The sequence below is a fragment of the Coregonus clupeaformis genome, chromosome 7, assembly GCF_020615455.1.
Source record: "Coregonus clupeaformis isolate EN_2021a chromosome 7, ASM2061545v1, whole genome shotgun sequence".
Lineage (NCBI taxonomy): Eukaryota > Metazoa > Chordata > Actinopteri > Salmoniformes > Salmonidae > Coregonus > Coregonus clupeaformis.
Genome location: NC_059198.1, coordinates 35,781,676 through 35,797,770, shown reverse-complemented (window position 1 = coordinate 35,797,770; position 16,095 = coordinate 35,781,676). Strand labels below are relative to the sequence as shown.

The 16,095-nt window shown below is 43.3% G+C and overlaps 1 protein-coding gene across 3 annotated transcripts in view; it reads right to left on the bottom strand.

Annotated features, from left to right (window-relative positions):
* Positions 1-15,277, bottom strand: part of LOC121569351 (docking protein 6-like) — a 104,832-nt gene extending 89,555 nt beyond the window's left edge. For all 3 annotated transcript variants that reach the window (XM_041880237.1, XM_041880238.1, XM_041880239.1), the window contains exon 1: positions 15,057-15,277. In XM_041880237.1, the coding sequence (XP_041736171.1) occupies positions 15,057-15,122 (66 nt within the window). In that variant the 5' untranslated portion in view covers positions 15,123-15,277. The remainder of the gene's footprint in view (positions 1-15,056) is intronic.
* Between the last annotated feature and the right edge of the window lie 818 nt (positions 15,278-16,095).

Below are 16,095 nucleotides of genomic sequence, written 5' to 3'. Positions count from 1 at the left end.
ACAACTTAGTTAGGGGGAAAACAACATGGTGTATGGGGTGAAACAACTTAGTTAGGGGGAAAACAACATGGTGTATGGGGTGAAACAACTTAGTTAGGGGGAAAACAACATGGTGTAGAGGGTGAAACAACTTAGTTAGGGGGAAAACAACATGGTGTATGGGGTGAAACAAATTAGTTAGGGGGAAAACAACATGGTGTATAGGGGTGAAACAACTTAGTTAGGGGAAAACAACATGGTGTATGGGGTGAAACAACTTAGTTAGGGGGAAACAACATGGTGTATGGGGTGAAACAACTTAGTTAGGGGGAAAACAACATGGTGTAGAGGGTGAAACAACTTAGTTAGGGGGAAAACAACATGGTGTATGGGGTGAAACAACTTAGTTAGGGGGAAAACAACATGGTGTAGAGGGTGAAACAACTTAGTTAGGGGAAAACAACATGGTGTATGGGGTGAAACAACTTAGTTAGGGGGGAAACAACATGGTGTATGGGGTGAAACAACTTAGTTAGGGGAAAACAACATGGTGTAGAGGGTGAAACAACTTAGTTAGGGGGAAAACAACATGGTGTATGGGGTGAAACAACTTAGTTAGGGGGAAAACAACATGGTGTATGGGGTGAAACAACTTAGTTAGGGGGAAAACAACATGGTGTAGAGGGTGAAACAACTTAGTTAGGGGGAAAACAACATGGTGTATGGGGTGAAACAACTTAGTTAGGGGGAAAACAACATGGTGTAGAGGGTGAAACAACTTAGTTAGGGGGAAAACAACATGGTGTATGGGGTGAAACAACTCAGTTAGGGGGAAAACAACATGGTGTATGGGGTGAAACAAATTAGTTAGGGGGAAAACAACATGGTGTATGGGGTGAAACAACTTAGTTAGGGGGAAAAACAACATGGTGTATGGGGTGAAACAACTTAGTTAGGGGGAAACAACATGGTGTATGGGGTGAAACAACTTAGTTAGGGGGAAAACAACATGGTGTAGAGGGTGAAACAACTTAGTTAGTGGGAAAACAACATGTGTAGGGGTGAAACAACTTAGTTAGGGGGAAAACAACATGGTGTAGAGGGTGAAACAACTTAGTTAGGGGGAAAACAACATGGTGTATGGGGTGGAAACAACTTAGTTAGGGGAAAACAACATGGTGTATGGGGTGAAACAACTTAGTTAGGGGGAAAACAACATGGTGTAGAGGGTGAAACAACTTAGTTAGGGGGAAAACAACATGGTGTATGGGGTGAAACAACTTAGTTAGGGGGAAAACAACATGGTGTATGGGGTGAAACAACTTAGTTAGGGGGAAAACAACATGGTGTAGAGGGTGAAACAACTTAGTTAGGGGGAAAACAACATGGTGTAGAGGGTGAAACAACATAGTTAGGGGGAAAACAACATGGTGTATGGGTTGAAACAACTTAGTTAGGGGGAAAACAACATGGTGTAGAGGGTGAAACAACTTAGTTAGGGGGGAAAACAACATGGTGTATGGGTGAAACAACTTAGTTAGGGGAAAACAACATGGTGTATGGGGTGAAACAACTTAGTTAGGGGGAAAACAACATGGTGTATGGGGGTGAAACAACTTAATTAGGGGAAAACAACATGGTGTATGGGGTGAAACAACTTAGTTAGGGGAAACAACATGGTGTATGGGGTGAAACAACTTAGTTAGGGGGAAAACAACATGGTGTATGGGGTGAAACAACTTAGTTAGGGGGAAAAACAACATGGTGTAGAGGGGTGAAACAACTTAGTTAGGGGGAAAACAACATGGTGTATGGGGTGAAACAACTTAGTTAGGGGGAAAACAACATGGTGTAGAGGGTGAAGCAACTTAGTTAGGGGAAACAACATGGTGTAGAGGGTGAAACAACTTAGTTAGGGGGAAAACAACATGGTGTATGGGGTGAAACAACTTAGTTAGGGGGAAAACAACATGGTGTATGGGGTGAAACAACTTAGTTAGGGGGAAAACAACATGGTGTATGGGGTGAAACAACTTAGTTAGGGGGGAAAACAACATGGTGTAGAGGGTGAAACAACTTAGTTAAGCGGGAAAACAACATGGTGTATGGGGTGAAACAACTCAGTTAGGGGGAAAACAACATGGTGTATGGGGTGAAACAACTTAGTTAGGGGGAAACAACATGGTGTATGGGGTGAAACAACTTAGTTAGGGGAAAACAACATGGTGTATGGGGTGAAACAACTTAGTTAGGGGGAAAACAACATGGTGTATGGGGGTGAAACAACTTAGTTAGGGGGAAAACAACATGGTGTATGGGGGTGAAACAACTCAGTTAGGGGGAAACAACATGGTGTATGGGGTGAAACAACTTAGTTAGTGGGAAAACAACATGGTGTATGGGGTGAAACAACTTAGTTAGGGGGAAAACAACATGGTGTAGAGGGTGAAACAACTTAGTTAGGGGGAAAACAACATGGTGTAGAGGGTGAAACAACTCAGTTAGGGGGAAAACAACATGGTGTATGGGGTGAAACAACTTAGTTAGGGGGAAACAACTTCGTTAGGGGGAAAACAACATGGTGTATGGGGTGAAACAACTTAGTTAGGGTGAAACAACTTAGTTAGGGTGAAACAACTTAGTTAGGGTGAAACAACTTAGTTAGGGTGAAACAACTTAGTTAGGGAGAAACAACTTAGTTAGGGGGAAAACAACATGGTGTATGGGGTGAAACAACTTAGTTAGGGTGAAACAACTTAGTTAGGGTGAAACAACTTAGTTAGGGTGAAACAACTTAGTTAGGGGGAAAACAACATGGTGTAGAGGGTGAAACAACTTAGTTAGGGGGGAAACAACATGGTGTATGGGGTGAAACAACTTAGTTAGGGAGAAACAACTTAGTTAGGGGGAAAACAACATGGTGTATGGGGTGAAACAACTTAGTTAGGGGGAAAACAACATGGTGTATGGGGTGAAACAACTTAGTTAGGGGGGAAACAACATGGTGTATGGGGTGAAACAACTTAGTTAGGGAGAAACAACTTAGTTAGGGGGAAAACAACATGGTGTATGGGGTGAAACAACTTAGTTAGGGGGAAAACAACATGGTGTATGGGGTGAAACAACTTAGTTAGTGGGAAAACAACATGTGTAGGGTTGAAACAACTTAGTTAGGGGGAAAACAACATGGTGTATGGGGTGAAACAACTTAGTTAGGGGGAAAACAACATGGTATATGGGGTGAAGCAACTTAGTTAGGGGGAAAACAACATGGTGTATGGGGTGAAACAACTTAGTTAGGGGGAAAACAACATGGTGTATGGGGTGAAACAACTTAGTTAGGGGGAAAACAACATGGTGTATGGGGTGAAGCAACTTAGTTAGGGGGAAAACAACATGGTGTATGGGGTGAAACAACTTAGTTAGGGGAAAACAACATGGTGTATGGGGTGAAACAACTTAGTTAGGGGGAAAACAACATGGTGTATGGGGTGAAACAACTCAGTTAGGGGGAAAACAACATGGTGTAGAGGGTGAAACAACTTAGTTAGGGGGAAAACAACATGGTGTATGGGGTGAAACAACTTAGTTAGGGGAAAACAACATGGTGTATGGGGTGAAACAACTTAGTTAGGGGGAAAACAACATGGTGTATGGGGTGAAACAACTTAGTTAGGGGAAAACAACATGGTGTATGGGGTAGAAACAACTTAGTTAGGGGGAAAACAACATGGTGTATGGGGTGAAACAACTCAGTTAGGGGAAAACAACATGGTGTAGAGGGTGAAACAACTTGTTAGGGGAAAACAACATGGTGTATGGGGTGAAACAACTTAGTTAGGGGGAAAACAACATGGTGCATGGGGTGAAACAACTCAGTTAGGGGAAAACAACATGGTGTATGGGGTGAAACAACTTAGTTAGGGGAAACAACATGGTGTATGGGGTGAAACAACTTAGTTAGGGGAAAACAACATGGTGTATGGGGTGAAACAACTCAGTTAGGGGGAAAAACAACATGGTGTATGGGGTGAAACAACTTAGTTAGGGGGAAACAACATGGTGTATGGGGTGAAACAACTTAGTTAGGGGGAAAAACAACATGGTGTATGGGGTGAAACAACTCAGTTAGGGGGGAAAACAACATGGTGTAGAGGGTGAAACAACTTAGTTAGGGGGAAAACAACATGGTGTATGGGGTGAAACAACTTAGTTAGGGGGGAAAACAACATGGTGTATGGGGTGAAACAACTCAGTTAGGGGGAAAAACAACATGGTGTATGGGGTGAAACAACTTAGTTAGGGGGAACAACATGGTGTATGGGGTGAAACAACTTAGTTAGGGGGAAAAACAACATGGTGTATGGGGTGAAACAACTCAGTTAGGGGGAAAACAACATGGTGTATGGGGTGAAACAACTTAGTTAGGGGGAAACAACATGGTGTATGGGGTGAAACAACTTAGTTAGGGGAAACAACATGGTGTATGGGGTGAAACAACTCAGTTAGGGGGAAAACAACATGGTGTAGAGGGTGAAACAACTTAGTTAGGGGAAACAACATGGTGTATGGGGTGAAACAACTTAGTTAGGGGGGAAAACAACATGGTGTATGGGGTGAAACAACTTAGTTAGGGGGAAAACAACATGGTGTAGAGGGTGAAACAACTTAGTTAGGGGGGAAAAACAACATGGTGTATGGGGTGAAACAACTTAGTTAGGGGAAAACAACATGGTGTATGGGGTGAAACAACTCAGTTAGGGGAAAACAACATGGTGTAGAGGGTGAAACAACTTAGTTAGGGGGAAAACAACATGGTGTATGGGGTGAAACAACTTAGTTAGGGGGAAACAACATGGTGTATGGGGTGAAACAACTTAGTTAGGGGGAAAACAACATGGTGTATGGGGTGAAACAACTTAGTTAGGGGGAAACAACATGGTGTATGGGGTGAAACAACTTAGTTAGGGGAAAACAACATGGTGTATGGGGGTGAAACAACTTAGTTAGGGGGAAACAACATGGTGTATGGGGTGAAACAACTCAGTTAGGGGGAAAAACAACATGGTGTAGAGGGTGAAACAACTTAGTTAGGGGGAAAACAACATGGTGTATGGGGTGAAACAACTTAGTTAGGGGGAAACAACATGGTGTATGGGGTGAAACAACTCAGTTAGGGGGAAAACAACATGGTGTATGGGGTGAAACAACTTAGTTAGGGGGGAAACAACATGGTGTATGGGGTGAGACAACTTAGTTAGGGGGAAAACAACATGGTGTATGGGGTGAAACAACTCAGTTAGGGGGAAAACAACATGGTGTATGGGGTGAAACAACTTAGTTAGGGGGAAACAACATGGTGTATGGGGTGAAACAACTTAGTTAGGGGGAAAACAACATGGTGTATGGGGTGAAACAACTCAGTTAGGGGGAAAACAACATGGTGTAGAGGGTGAAACAACTTAGTTAGGGGGAAACAACATGGTGTATGGGGTGAAACAACTTAGTTAGGGGGAAAACAACATGGTGTAGAGGGTGAAACAACTTAGTTAGGGGGAAAACAACATGGTGTATGGGGTGAAACAACTCAGTTAGGGGGAAAACAACATGGTGTATGGGGTGAAACAACTTAGTTAGGGGGAAACAACATGGTGTATGGGGTGAAACAACTTAGTTAGGGGGAAAACAACATGGTGTATGGGGGAAAACAACATGGTGTATGGGGTGAAGCAATTTACGGGGGAAATGGTGCAGATGGGTCTTCCAACTGATCATGATGTAGTTCCTCATCTTTATGTGTGTTGACTCACAGATCAGTGATCATCTTTTTTAACTTTATTCTACCTTAAAAGTATTAAAAAGGGCTCAAACAAGATTAACGCTCAATCAAAAACAAATGCACAAAAATCAGGGTCAGATTAAATCTACATGCTCTCACTTTCCATTTCTCTCAATAGCTCTCTTTTGAAAAAAATATCAACAATTCTCTCTCTCTCTGTTATATCTGGTGTAATTCTCCTGTCTTATCTGGTGTCCTGTGTGAATTTAAGTATGCTGCCTCTAATTCTCTCTCTCTCTCCCTGAGGACCTGAGCCCTAGGACCATGCCTCAGGACTATATGGCCTGATGACTCCTGGCTGTCCCCAGTCCACCTGGTCGTGCTGCTGCTCCAGTTTCCACTCTTCTGCCTGCGGCTATGAAACCCTGACCTGTTCACCGGACGTGCTACCTTGTCCCGGACCTGCTGTTTTCGTCTCTCTCTCTCTGTCTCTCTCTCTCTCTCTCTCTGTCTGTCTCTCTCTCTGTCTCTCTCTCTCTCTCTCGCGCACTCTCTCTTCCCACTCCCCCTCCCTCACTCCCTCATGGTACATTTACAGTGCATGAACATTTACGGTGATGTGACTTTTGAATGGCAGCCTGACTCACAGCCAGAAGGCCGTAAAGTGACTAAATGGTGCTTCTTATATCCATTAGTTATGACTTGGACAGAGAAATGAGAGAAAAGATATTCAACAAGTTGACCTTACCCGTCTCCAGCACTAACCTCAACCTGAGAAACATGGAGCTGCCTTCAGGCGATCACATAAATGACTAAAAGGTAATGTTATGTTCCCTCCGATTATATCTGCCGTTTCTCAAAAAGAGGGACAGGATATGTGGACAACGGCAATATCCTCCGCCATCGCAGCTATTCCTTACACAGCGGCAGGTAGATAAATCTGCTATTACAGGATACATCGACCTATGCTTCACCACCAGTTTATATTACATTTGGGTCTGTCTGTCTGTCAGTCTGTCAGTCTGTCAGTCTGTCAGTCAGTCTGTCTCCCAAACAGATGTACTAACCTGTTGCAACCTCTATAACCACTGTGATTATTATTTGACCCCGCTGGTCATCTATGAACTTTTGAACATCTAAGAGAGAAATCTGGCCTTAATGGCCATGTACTGTTATAATCTCCACCCGGGAACAGCCAGAAGGGGACTGGCCACCCCTCAGAGACTGGTTCCTCTCTAGGTTTCTTCCTAGGTTTCTGCCTTTCTAGGGAGTTTTTCCTAGCCACCGTGCTTCTACATCTGCATTGCTTGCTGTTTGGGGTTTTAGGCTGGGTTTCTGTATAGCACTTTGTGACGTCTGCTGATGTAAAAAGGGCTTTATAAATACAATTTGATTGATTGATTGATTGATTGATTAACTCTGAGCAGAGAAACAAGTAATAGCTTATGGTACAATGCCACATGATTAGATCTAACTAAAGAACCACATACTCTGATTAGATCTAACTGAAGAACCACATAGTCTGATTAGATCTAACTGAAGAACCACATACTCTGATTAGATCTAACTGAAGAACCACATACACTGATTAGATCTAACTGAAGAACCACATACTCTGATTAGATCTAACTGAAGAACCACATACTCTGATTAGATCTAACTGAAGAACCACATGCACGGATTACATCTAATTGAAGAACCACATACTCTGATTAGATCTAACTGAAGAACCACATACTCTGATTAGATCTAACTGAATAACCACATACTCTGATTAGATCTAACTGAATAACCACATACTCTGATTAGATCTAACTGAAGAACCACATACTCTGATTAGATCTAACTGAATAACCACATACTCTGATTAGATCTAACTGAAGAACCACATACTCTGGCAACAGATTGTTTGCTTGTTTGTTTGTGTGGGATGTTGTGCCAATTCCTCCGCGTTGGACCAGTGTGTGTTGCCGTGCAATGCTGTGTGTGTGTGTGTGTGTGTGTGTGTGTGTGTGTGTGTGTGTGTGTGTGTGTGTGTGTGTGTGTGTGTGTGTGTGTGTGTGTGTGTGTGTGTGTGTGTGTGTGTGTGTGTGTGTGTGTGTGTGTGTGTGTGTGTGTGTGTGTGTGGTTGAGGTTAGGCAGAGGGTGCAGTGTGGGCACTGAATAGAGAAATGCCATTCCTCTCAGTCTCAGCTGTCTGACACACTACAGAGAGGGAGAGAGACAGAGGGAGAGAGGGAGAATGTTATAAGAGGCTAAGAGATGAAGGAGAAAGAAGAAACTCAGAAAGTGGGGAAGAGATGACAGAGAAGGGAGAGGGGTAGAGATGAGAGAGGAAGAGAGGAATGAGAGGTTTGAGAGGGGAAGAGAGGTATGGGAGACTGCGAGAGGAAGAGAGGTATGAGAGACAGAGAGAGGAAGAGAGGTATGAGAGACAGAGAGAGGAAGAGAGTATGAGAGACAGAGAGGAAGAGAGGTATGAGAGACAGAGAGGAAGAGAAGTATAAGAGACTGAGAGAGGAAGAGAGGTATGGGAGACAGAGAGAGGAAGAGAGGTATGAGAGACTGCGAGAGGAAGAGAGGTATGAGAGACAGAGAGAGGAAGAGAGGTATGGGAGACAGAGCGTGGAAGAGAGGTATGAGAGACAGAGAGAGGAAGAGAGGTATGAGAGACAGAGCGTGGAAGAGAGGTATGAGAGACAGAGAGGAAGAGAGGTATGAGAGACTGAGAGAGGAAGAGAGGTATGAGAGACAGAGAGGAAGAGAGGTATGAGAGACAGAGAGAGGAAGAGAGGTATGAGAGACTGAGAGAGGAAGAGAGGTATGAGAGACAGAGAGGAAGAGAGGTATGAGAGACTGCGAGAGGAAGAGAGGTATGAGAGACAGAGAGGAAGAGAGGTATGAGAAACAGAGAGGAAGAGAGGTATGAGAGACAGAGAGGAAGAGAGGTATGAGAGACTGCGAGAGGAAGAGAGGTATGAGAGACAGAGAGGAAGAGAGGTATGAGAGACTGAGAGAGGAAGAGAGGTATGAGAGACTGAGAGAGGAAGAGAGGTATGAGAGACAGAGAGGAAGAGAGGTATGAGAGACTGCGAGAGGAAGAGAGGTATGAGAGACAGAGAGGAAGAGAGGTATGAGAAACAGAGAGGAAGAGAGGTATGAGAGACAGAGAGGAAGAGAGGTATGAGAGACAGAGAGGAAGAGAGGTATGAGAGACAGAGAGGAAGAGAGGTATGAGAGACTGAGAGAGGAAGAGAGGTATGAGAGACAGAGGGAGGAGATGAGGGAGGGAGGGAGGGAGGGAGGGAGGGAGGGAGGGAGGGAGGGAGGGAGGGAGGGAGGGAGGGAGGGAGGGAGGGAGGGAGGAGGGAGGGGATGAAAGAGGGAGAGGTGAGAAAGGGAGGAGATGAGAGGGAGGGAGGGAGGGAGGGAGGGAGGGGGAGATGAGAGAGGGAGAGGGAGAGGTGAGAGGTGAGCGGTGAGAGGTGAGAGAGGAAGGAGATGAGAGACGGAGAGGTGAGGGAGGGAGGAGATGAGAGAGGGAGAGGTGAGAGAGGGAGGAGATGAGAGACGGAGAGGTGAAGGAGAGAGGGAGGTAGGAGATGAGAGAGGGAGACGTGAGAGAGGGAGGGAGGAGATGAGAGGGAGAGACAAGGGAGAGGGGAGCATTATGACAGGGGAAGATATGAGGGAGCGGTGAGAGGCGAGGGCCAACAATCTCTTAAAAAACTCTCAGACAGTCTAAGATGGTATGAATCTCCAAGCTGAGGAGGTTTATCTGAGTATCAATACACCACACAACTCTGATTTAAAGTATATCAATACCACCCTGTCTAGGAAACGTGACTAAACAACAAATATAAAGAGAGAGAGGGAAGAATGAAAATGTAACAATTTAACAACTGACACAGTCTGACCTAACCTTCACACATGACAAGCTTCCAAAATGAGCCAATCAGGTTGACTAATACTAAATTACATTTTTTTTTACCAAAGCTATTGTTAACCACAGAAACTCATACCACACAGAATAAATATCCTAAAATCATTCAACTGTATTTTTCCATAAACTAGGAAAATATATGAAATGGCAGTCCTCGGGAGAGTAAGGTCAAAGAGGGAAAGGAGGAAGCTAGGTTTTGAAAGATCAGTCATGATGCTATGGTTCTCATGTCATCTTGGACCTTTTACAGATCAATAACCTTCGCTGAGTGGGGGGAAAAAAACATCCAACAACAGCCATAGTGATATTGAGGGAAAGATACAAATTACACCGTCAGGTCAGCTTTGTGTTTTACCCCCTTAATGGTTTTTGGTTAAGGTTACGAATTAGGAGGGGTACCACCGATATTTGTTCAATGCAGAAAACAGTCAAGCACCAAGTCTGGAGAGACGGGAGGACAAGGGACCAGTATCAGATCGTTATTCTAGTGTCTCAGTCTGTCAGTCAGTCAGTCACCACATGCGTTATCAGAGGCGAGACACGACCAACACAGCATGGTTTCATAACTGGAAGGGCTTTGAGAGGGGAAGAGAGGGATTCAAACAACAAGCTGGGGGAGGTTGACAGAGTGAGAACAAATAACATTGTTGTTAACGCTCACCTCACAACCAGCATGATGAAAAGTAGCTGGCCTGGCATAGCCACCTCCACAACAGCCTTGGGACTATAGGTTCTATCTGACATTTTGGTCAAAAATGAGTTATTTACATACTGTAGAGTTGCTCTTTAGGAGGTCCTCCACATGTGTGAAAAAGTCAATTTACGATGAATAAAACATGAAGATTCAGAAAGAAAACACATTTGAACTTGGTGCTATAAGGTTTTATCTGTAATCCAATCACACAATGTTGGGTTGTCAATAAAAAAAAAGATTGTATGTAAGGTGATTTACTTTTTCAGTCATGAAAGAGGAAGACGTCACAAAACAGTTCTGAGATCTGGGACTTGAAAAAAAAAATACTCTCAAAACCATACATTTTGCAGATAGACCCTTAGTCCCAAGTCCTTGATTGTTGATATAGGTTCTGGTCCAGTTTTGCAATTATATTGAACAAAAATATAAACGCAACATGCAACAATTTCTGAGTTACAGTTCATAGAAGGAAATCAGTCAATTGAAATAAATTAATTAGGCCCTAATCTATGGATTTCACATGACAGGGCAGGGGTGCAGCCATGGGTGGGCCTGGGAGGGCATAGGCCCACCCACTTGGGAGCCAGGTCTACCCACTGGTGAGCCAGGCCCAGACAATCAGAATTGGTATTTCACCACAAAAGGGCTTTATTACAGACAGAAATACTCCTGGCTGAACCAAGATGGACATTTCAGGACCATAAGGTACGGTCACACTTCATTTGTATATTCTGGATACTCCATCTCTAGATGCCCTACATGGTCCTACTATCAACAAACCATCTGTTGATAAGGAACTGCTTGTTAGGGTTATGGTTAGGTTTAGGAATAAGGGTTAGGGTAAGGGTTAAGGTTAGGGCTAGGGTTAGGGTTATGGTTAGGTTTAGAATAAGGGTTAGGGTAAGGGTTAAGGTTAGGGCTAGGGTTAGGGTTATGGTTAGGTTTAGAATAAGGGTTAGGGTAAGGGTTAAGGTTAGGGCTAGGGTTAGGGTTATGGTTAGGTTTAGAATAAGGGTTAGGGTAAGGGTTAAGGTTAGGGCTAGGGTTATGGTCCGGGTTAGGTTTAGAATAAGGGTTAGGGTAAGGGTTAAGGTAAGGGCTAGGGTTAGGGTTCGGGTTAGGTTTAGAATAAGGGTTAGGGTAAGGGTTAAGGTTAGGGCTAGGGTTAGGGTTATGGTTAGGTTTAGAATAAGGGTTAGGGTAAGGGTTAAGGTTAGGGCTAGGGTTAGGGTTATGGTTAGGTTTAGAATAAGGGTTAGGGTAAGGGTTAAGGTTAGGGCTAGGGTTAGGGTTAGGGTTAGGGTTAGGGTTAGGTTTAGAATAAGGGTTAGGGTAAGGGTTAAGGTTAGGGCTAGGGTTAGGGTTATGGTTAGGGTTAGAATAAGGGTTAGGGTAAGGGTTAAGGTTAGGGCTAGGGTTAGGGTTAGGGTTCGGGTTAGGTTTAGAATAAGGGTTAGGGTAAGGGTTAAGGTTAGGGCTAGGGTTAGGGTTATGGTTAGGTTTAGAATAAGGGTTAGGGTAAGGGTTAGGGTTAGGGCTAGGGCTAGGGTTAGGGTTAGGGTTCGGGTAAGGTTTAGAATAAGGGTAAGGGTTAAGGTTAGGGCTAGGGTTATGGTCCGGGTTAGGTTTAGAATAAGGGTTAGGGTAAGGGTTAAGGTTAGGGCTAGGGTTAGGGTTATGGTTAGGTTTAGAATAAGGGTTAGGGTAAGGGTTAAGGTTAGGGCTAGGGTTAGGGTTAGGTTAGGGCTAGGGTTAGAGTAAGGGTTAGGTTTAGAATAAGGGTTAGGGTAAGGGTTAAGGTTAGGGCTAGGGCTAGGGTTAGGGTTAGGGTTCGGGTAAGGTTTAGAATAAGGGTAAGGGTTAAGGTTAGGGCTAGGGTTATGGTCCGGGTTAGGTTTAGAATAAGGGTTAGGGTAAGGGTTAAGGTTAGGGCTAGGGTTAGGGTTATGGTTAGGTTTAGAATAAGGGTTAGGGTAAGGGTTAAGGTTAGGGCTAGGGTTAGGGTTAGGTTAGGGCTAGGGTTAGAGTAAGGGTTAGGTTTAGAATAAGGGTTAGGGTAAGGGTTAAGGTTAGGGCTAGGGTTAGGGTTCGGGTTAGGTTTAGAATAAGGGTTAGGGTAAGGGTTAAGGTTAGGGCTAGGGTTAGGGTTCGGGTTAGGTTTAGAATAAGGGTTAGGGTAAGGGTTAAGGTTAGGGTTAGGATAAAGGTTAAGGTTAGGTTTGAGCTACGGTTAGGGTTAGTAGATGGTTAGTTGAAATGTTACTGATAGTCTGTAGAGTATCTACAGATGGACTATCCAAATAAAGTGTTACCTTAGGTTCTATCTGCGTTTGCACCCCGCAAAAAAAAAAACGGATTTACAAATGTCTCAGGATTTTGATACTCTGCGATTTAGGTACCTTTAAGGTGAGGACCTTAATGGGTTATGAAAGAATAATTCACTACAAAACAGTTCTGAGATCTTGTATGTGAAAACTTTGATGCTCCAAAGTTAAATCTAGAATCGGCTTCCTATTTCGCAACAAAGCCTCCTTCACTCATGCTGCCAAACATGCCCTCGTAAAACTGACTATCCTACCGATCCTTGACTTCGGCGATGTCATTTACAAAATAGCCGCCAACACTCTACTCAGCAAATTGGATGTAGTCTATCACAGTGCCATCCGTTTTGTCACCAAAGCCCCATATACTACCCACCACTGTGACCTGTACGCTCTTGTTGGCTGGTCCTCACTACATATTCGTCGCCAAACCCACTGGCTCCAGGCCATCTATAAATCACTGCTAGGCAAATTCCCACCTTATCTTAGCTCCTTGGTCACCATAGCAACACCCACCCGTAGTCTGCGCTCCAGCAGGTATATCTCACTGGTCATCCCCAAAGCCAACACCTCCTTTGGCCGCCATTCCTTCCAGTTCTCTGCTACCACTGACTGGAACGAACTGCAAAAATATCTGAAGCTGGAGACTCTTATCTCCCTCACTAACTTTAAGCGTCAGTTGTCAGAGCAGCTTACCGATCACTGCACCTGTACACAGCCCATCTGAAATTAGCCCACCCAAGTACCTCATCCCCATATTGTTATTTATTTTGCTCATTTGCACCCCAATATCTCTATTTGCACATCATCTCTTTCACATCTATCATTCCAGTGTTAATACTAATTGTAATTATTTTGTACTATGGCCTATTTATTGCCTTACCTCCATAACTTGCTACATTTGCACACACTGTATATATATTTTATATTTTCTGTTGTATTTTTGACTTTATGTTTTGTTTTACCCCATATGTAACTCTGTGTTGATGTTTTTATCGCACTGCTTTGCTTTATCTTGGCCAGGTCGCAGTTGTAAATGAGAACTTGTTCTCAACTGGCTTACCTGGTTAAATAAAGGTGAAAAAAAAAGATATATATATATATATATATATATATCAGAACTATGCTTTGCGCAGATAGAACCTTATAGTCCCAAGGTCACGAAATATTGAATTATCTAACTGACAAAGTTGCAGCAAAGCACTGTGCCATATCACACTATTCACAGTACTCACACTATGTAAACCAGAGAGCTTTAAAATGGCGTGATATGCTGAAGGAGAGGATAAGATGTGTTTTATCTCTCTTTTGTCATAAATGTTTCATTGTAGAAAAATGAAATCTAAACGCATGCAGACAAAGTCGTGATGAGGGAAAGGCAGTGGAGGGGGGACGGTGAGAGGGGAAGCAGACACCATTAGCCAGCATCACCCATCATGGTCAGAAGGACAGGTTTCTGCTCTACAGTCATTCTGTAATGTACTGTAATGTTAAAATACACCAGCTGTCTTTATGACCCAGGGAACATCAGGCAGACACACCGTGGGTGACAGAGTGTACCATTATCATCACCATTTACTATTAGTATGTCATGTAAAGTGCTTTGAGCACTTAGAAAAGTGCTTACAAACATAATCCATTGCTATTGTTATTATAAGTGTATTCCTACTGTGTTATAACTTGGTTAACGTTTCAGTGCTTCGGGATCAATACAACTCCTCTGACCAGAGCTATAGCAACCTAGGCTATATTATCCAGCTAGCCAGCTATGTAGTCTTTATCAAATACACAATCTATTTCCATCATACTTGAAGGCAAGAAGCCCTTGCATGGAGTGAATTTAATGCATTGCAAACAGCTGTTGTCAATGATGGAGTTGACTCTGTGATCTGACAAGTAGCCTAAATTATAACTTTGACAACATAGCTATCGATGTGGTGATAAAGAATATTTAAAAAAAAAAAAGTGTCCCCATTTATTGCAAGATAATAATATATGTGAATTGGACAATATCTCCAACAAACACAATCCCACATTGAAACATTGTCCATCATTTTCTGTTAAATGTTACATCTCTTACGTACTAACGAAAAAAATATATAAACAAATGCAACCACTGAAGGAAAGTTAATCACGTTGTTTTGCTCATCTGTTATTTTCCTCTGTAAAGCTCAAAGCAGGACAGCTGCCTACGGAGCAATTCAACCTCTTCTAATCCAGCTGCCCGCCCAGTGCCCCTGCCTTCCTCCCTGCCTTACTCCCTGCCTGCCCTGAGCCGCAAATAACTCTACGTAGAAGCCTCTCCTCTCCTCCCCTCCTATACAGCAAAGTGTCACTCACCCCTAGTGTCTTACTCCGTATCCGCACGTATCCCTGCTTCACTATATCATTGAAGTTGGAGGCCATGGTCAGCGTGGTCCGCCACTGCCCCAGAAAAGTAACCTCCTTTTCGGCCACAAATTAAAGTCTACCTCCACGGAATCAGTCCGACATCCCACAACATAAATGGACCACGGGCAACCTGCTGCGATGTCAATGCTCCGGCAGCAGCCGGCGGCGGCGCGTTCCATCAAGCAGTAGGGAGATACCATTCGTCAGCTGATTTAATTCTGTCTATGGAGAGGGAGAGAGGGGGGCTCTTCCTGGAACGCACCATCACCTCTTCGGCAGGGGAGCAGCAGGCAGCGCGCGTAAAACAGAAGTCATTCCCTATGCTCTTCTCAAATCACATATTATTTGTCACATGCGACGAATACAACTGGTGTAGACTTTACCGTGAAATGCTTGCTTATGAGCCCTTCCTAACAATGAAGAGTTTACAAAATAAAATAGTAACACAAGAGGAATAAAATTAAAAACACAAGAATGGAGCTATATACAGGGAGTACCAGTACCAGATCAATGTGCAGGGACACAAGGTATTTCAGGTAGATACTGTATATACATGAAGGCAGGGTAAAGTGACTAGGCATCAGGATATATAATAATAAGAGTAAAATAAAGAACAGAGTAGCAGCAGCAAATTATCAGTGTAAAATCAACTCAAATCAAATGTTATTTGTCACATGCGCCAAATACAACAGGTGTAGACCTTACAGTGACATGCTTACTTACAAGCCCTTAACCAACAATATAGTTTTAAGAAAAATAAGAGTTACAAAATAAAAAATAAAAAATATTTACTAAATAAACTAAAGTAAAAAATAAAAGAGCAACAATAAAATAACAATAACGAGGCTATTTACACGGGGTACCGGTACAGAGGGGTACAGGTTAGTTTGAGGTAATTGAAGGTAGGGATAAAGTGACTATACATAGATAATAGATAATAAACAGAGAGTAGCAGCAGCGTAAAAAGGTGGGGGGGTCAATGTAAATA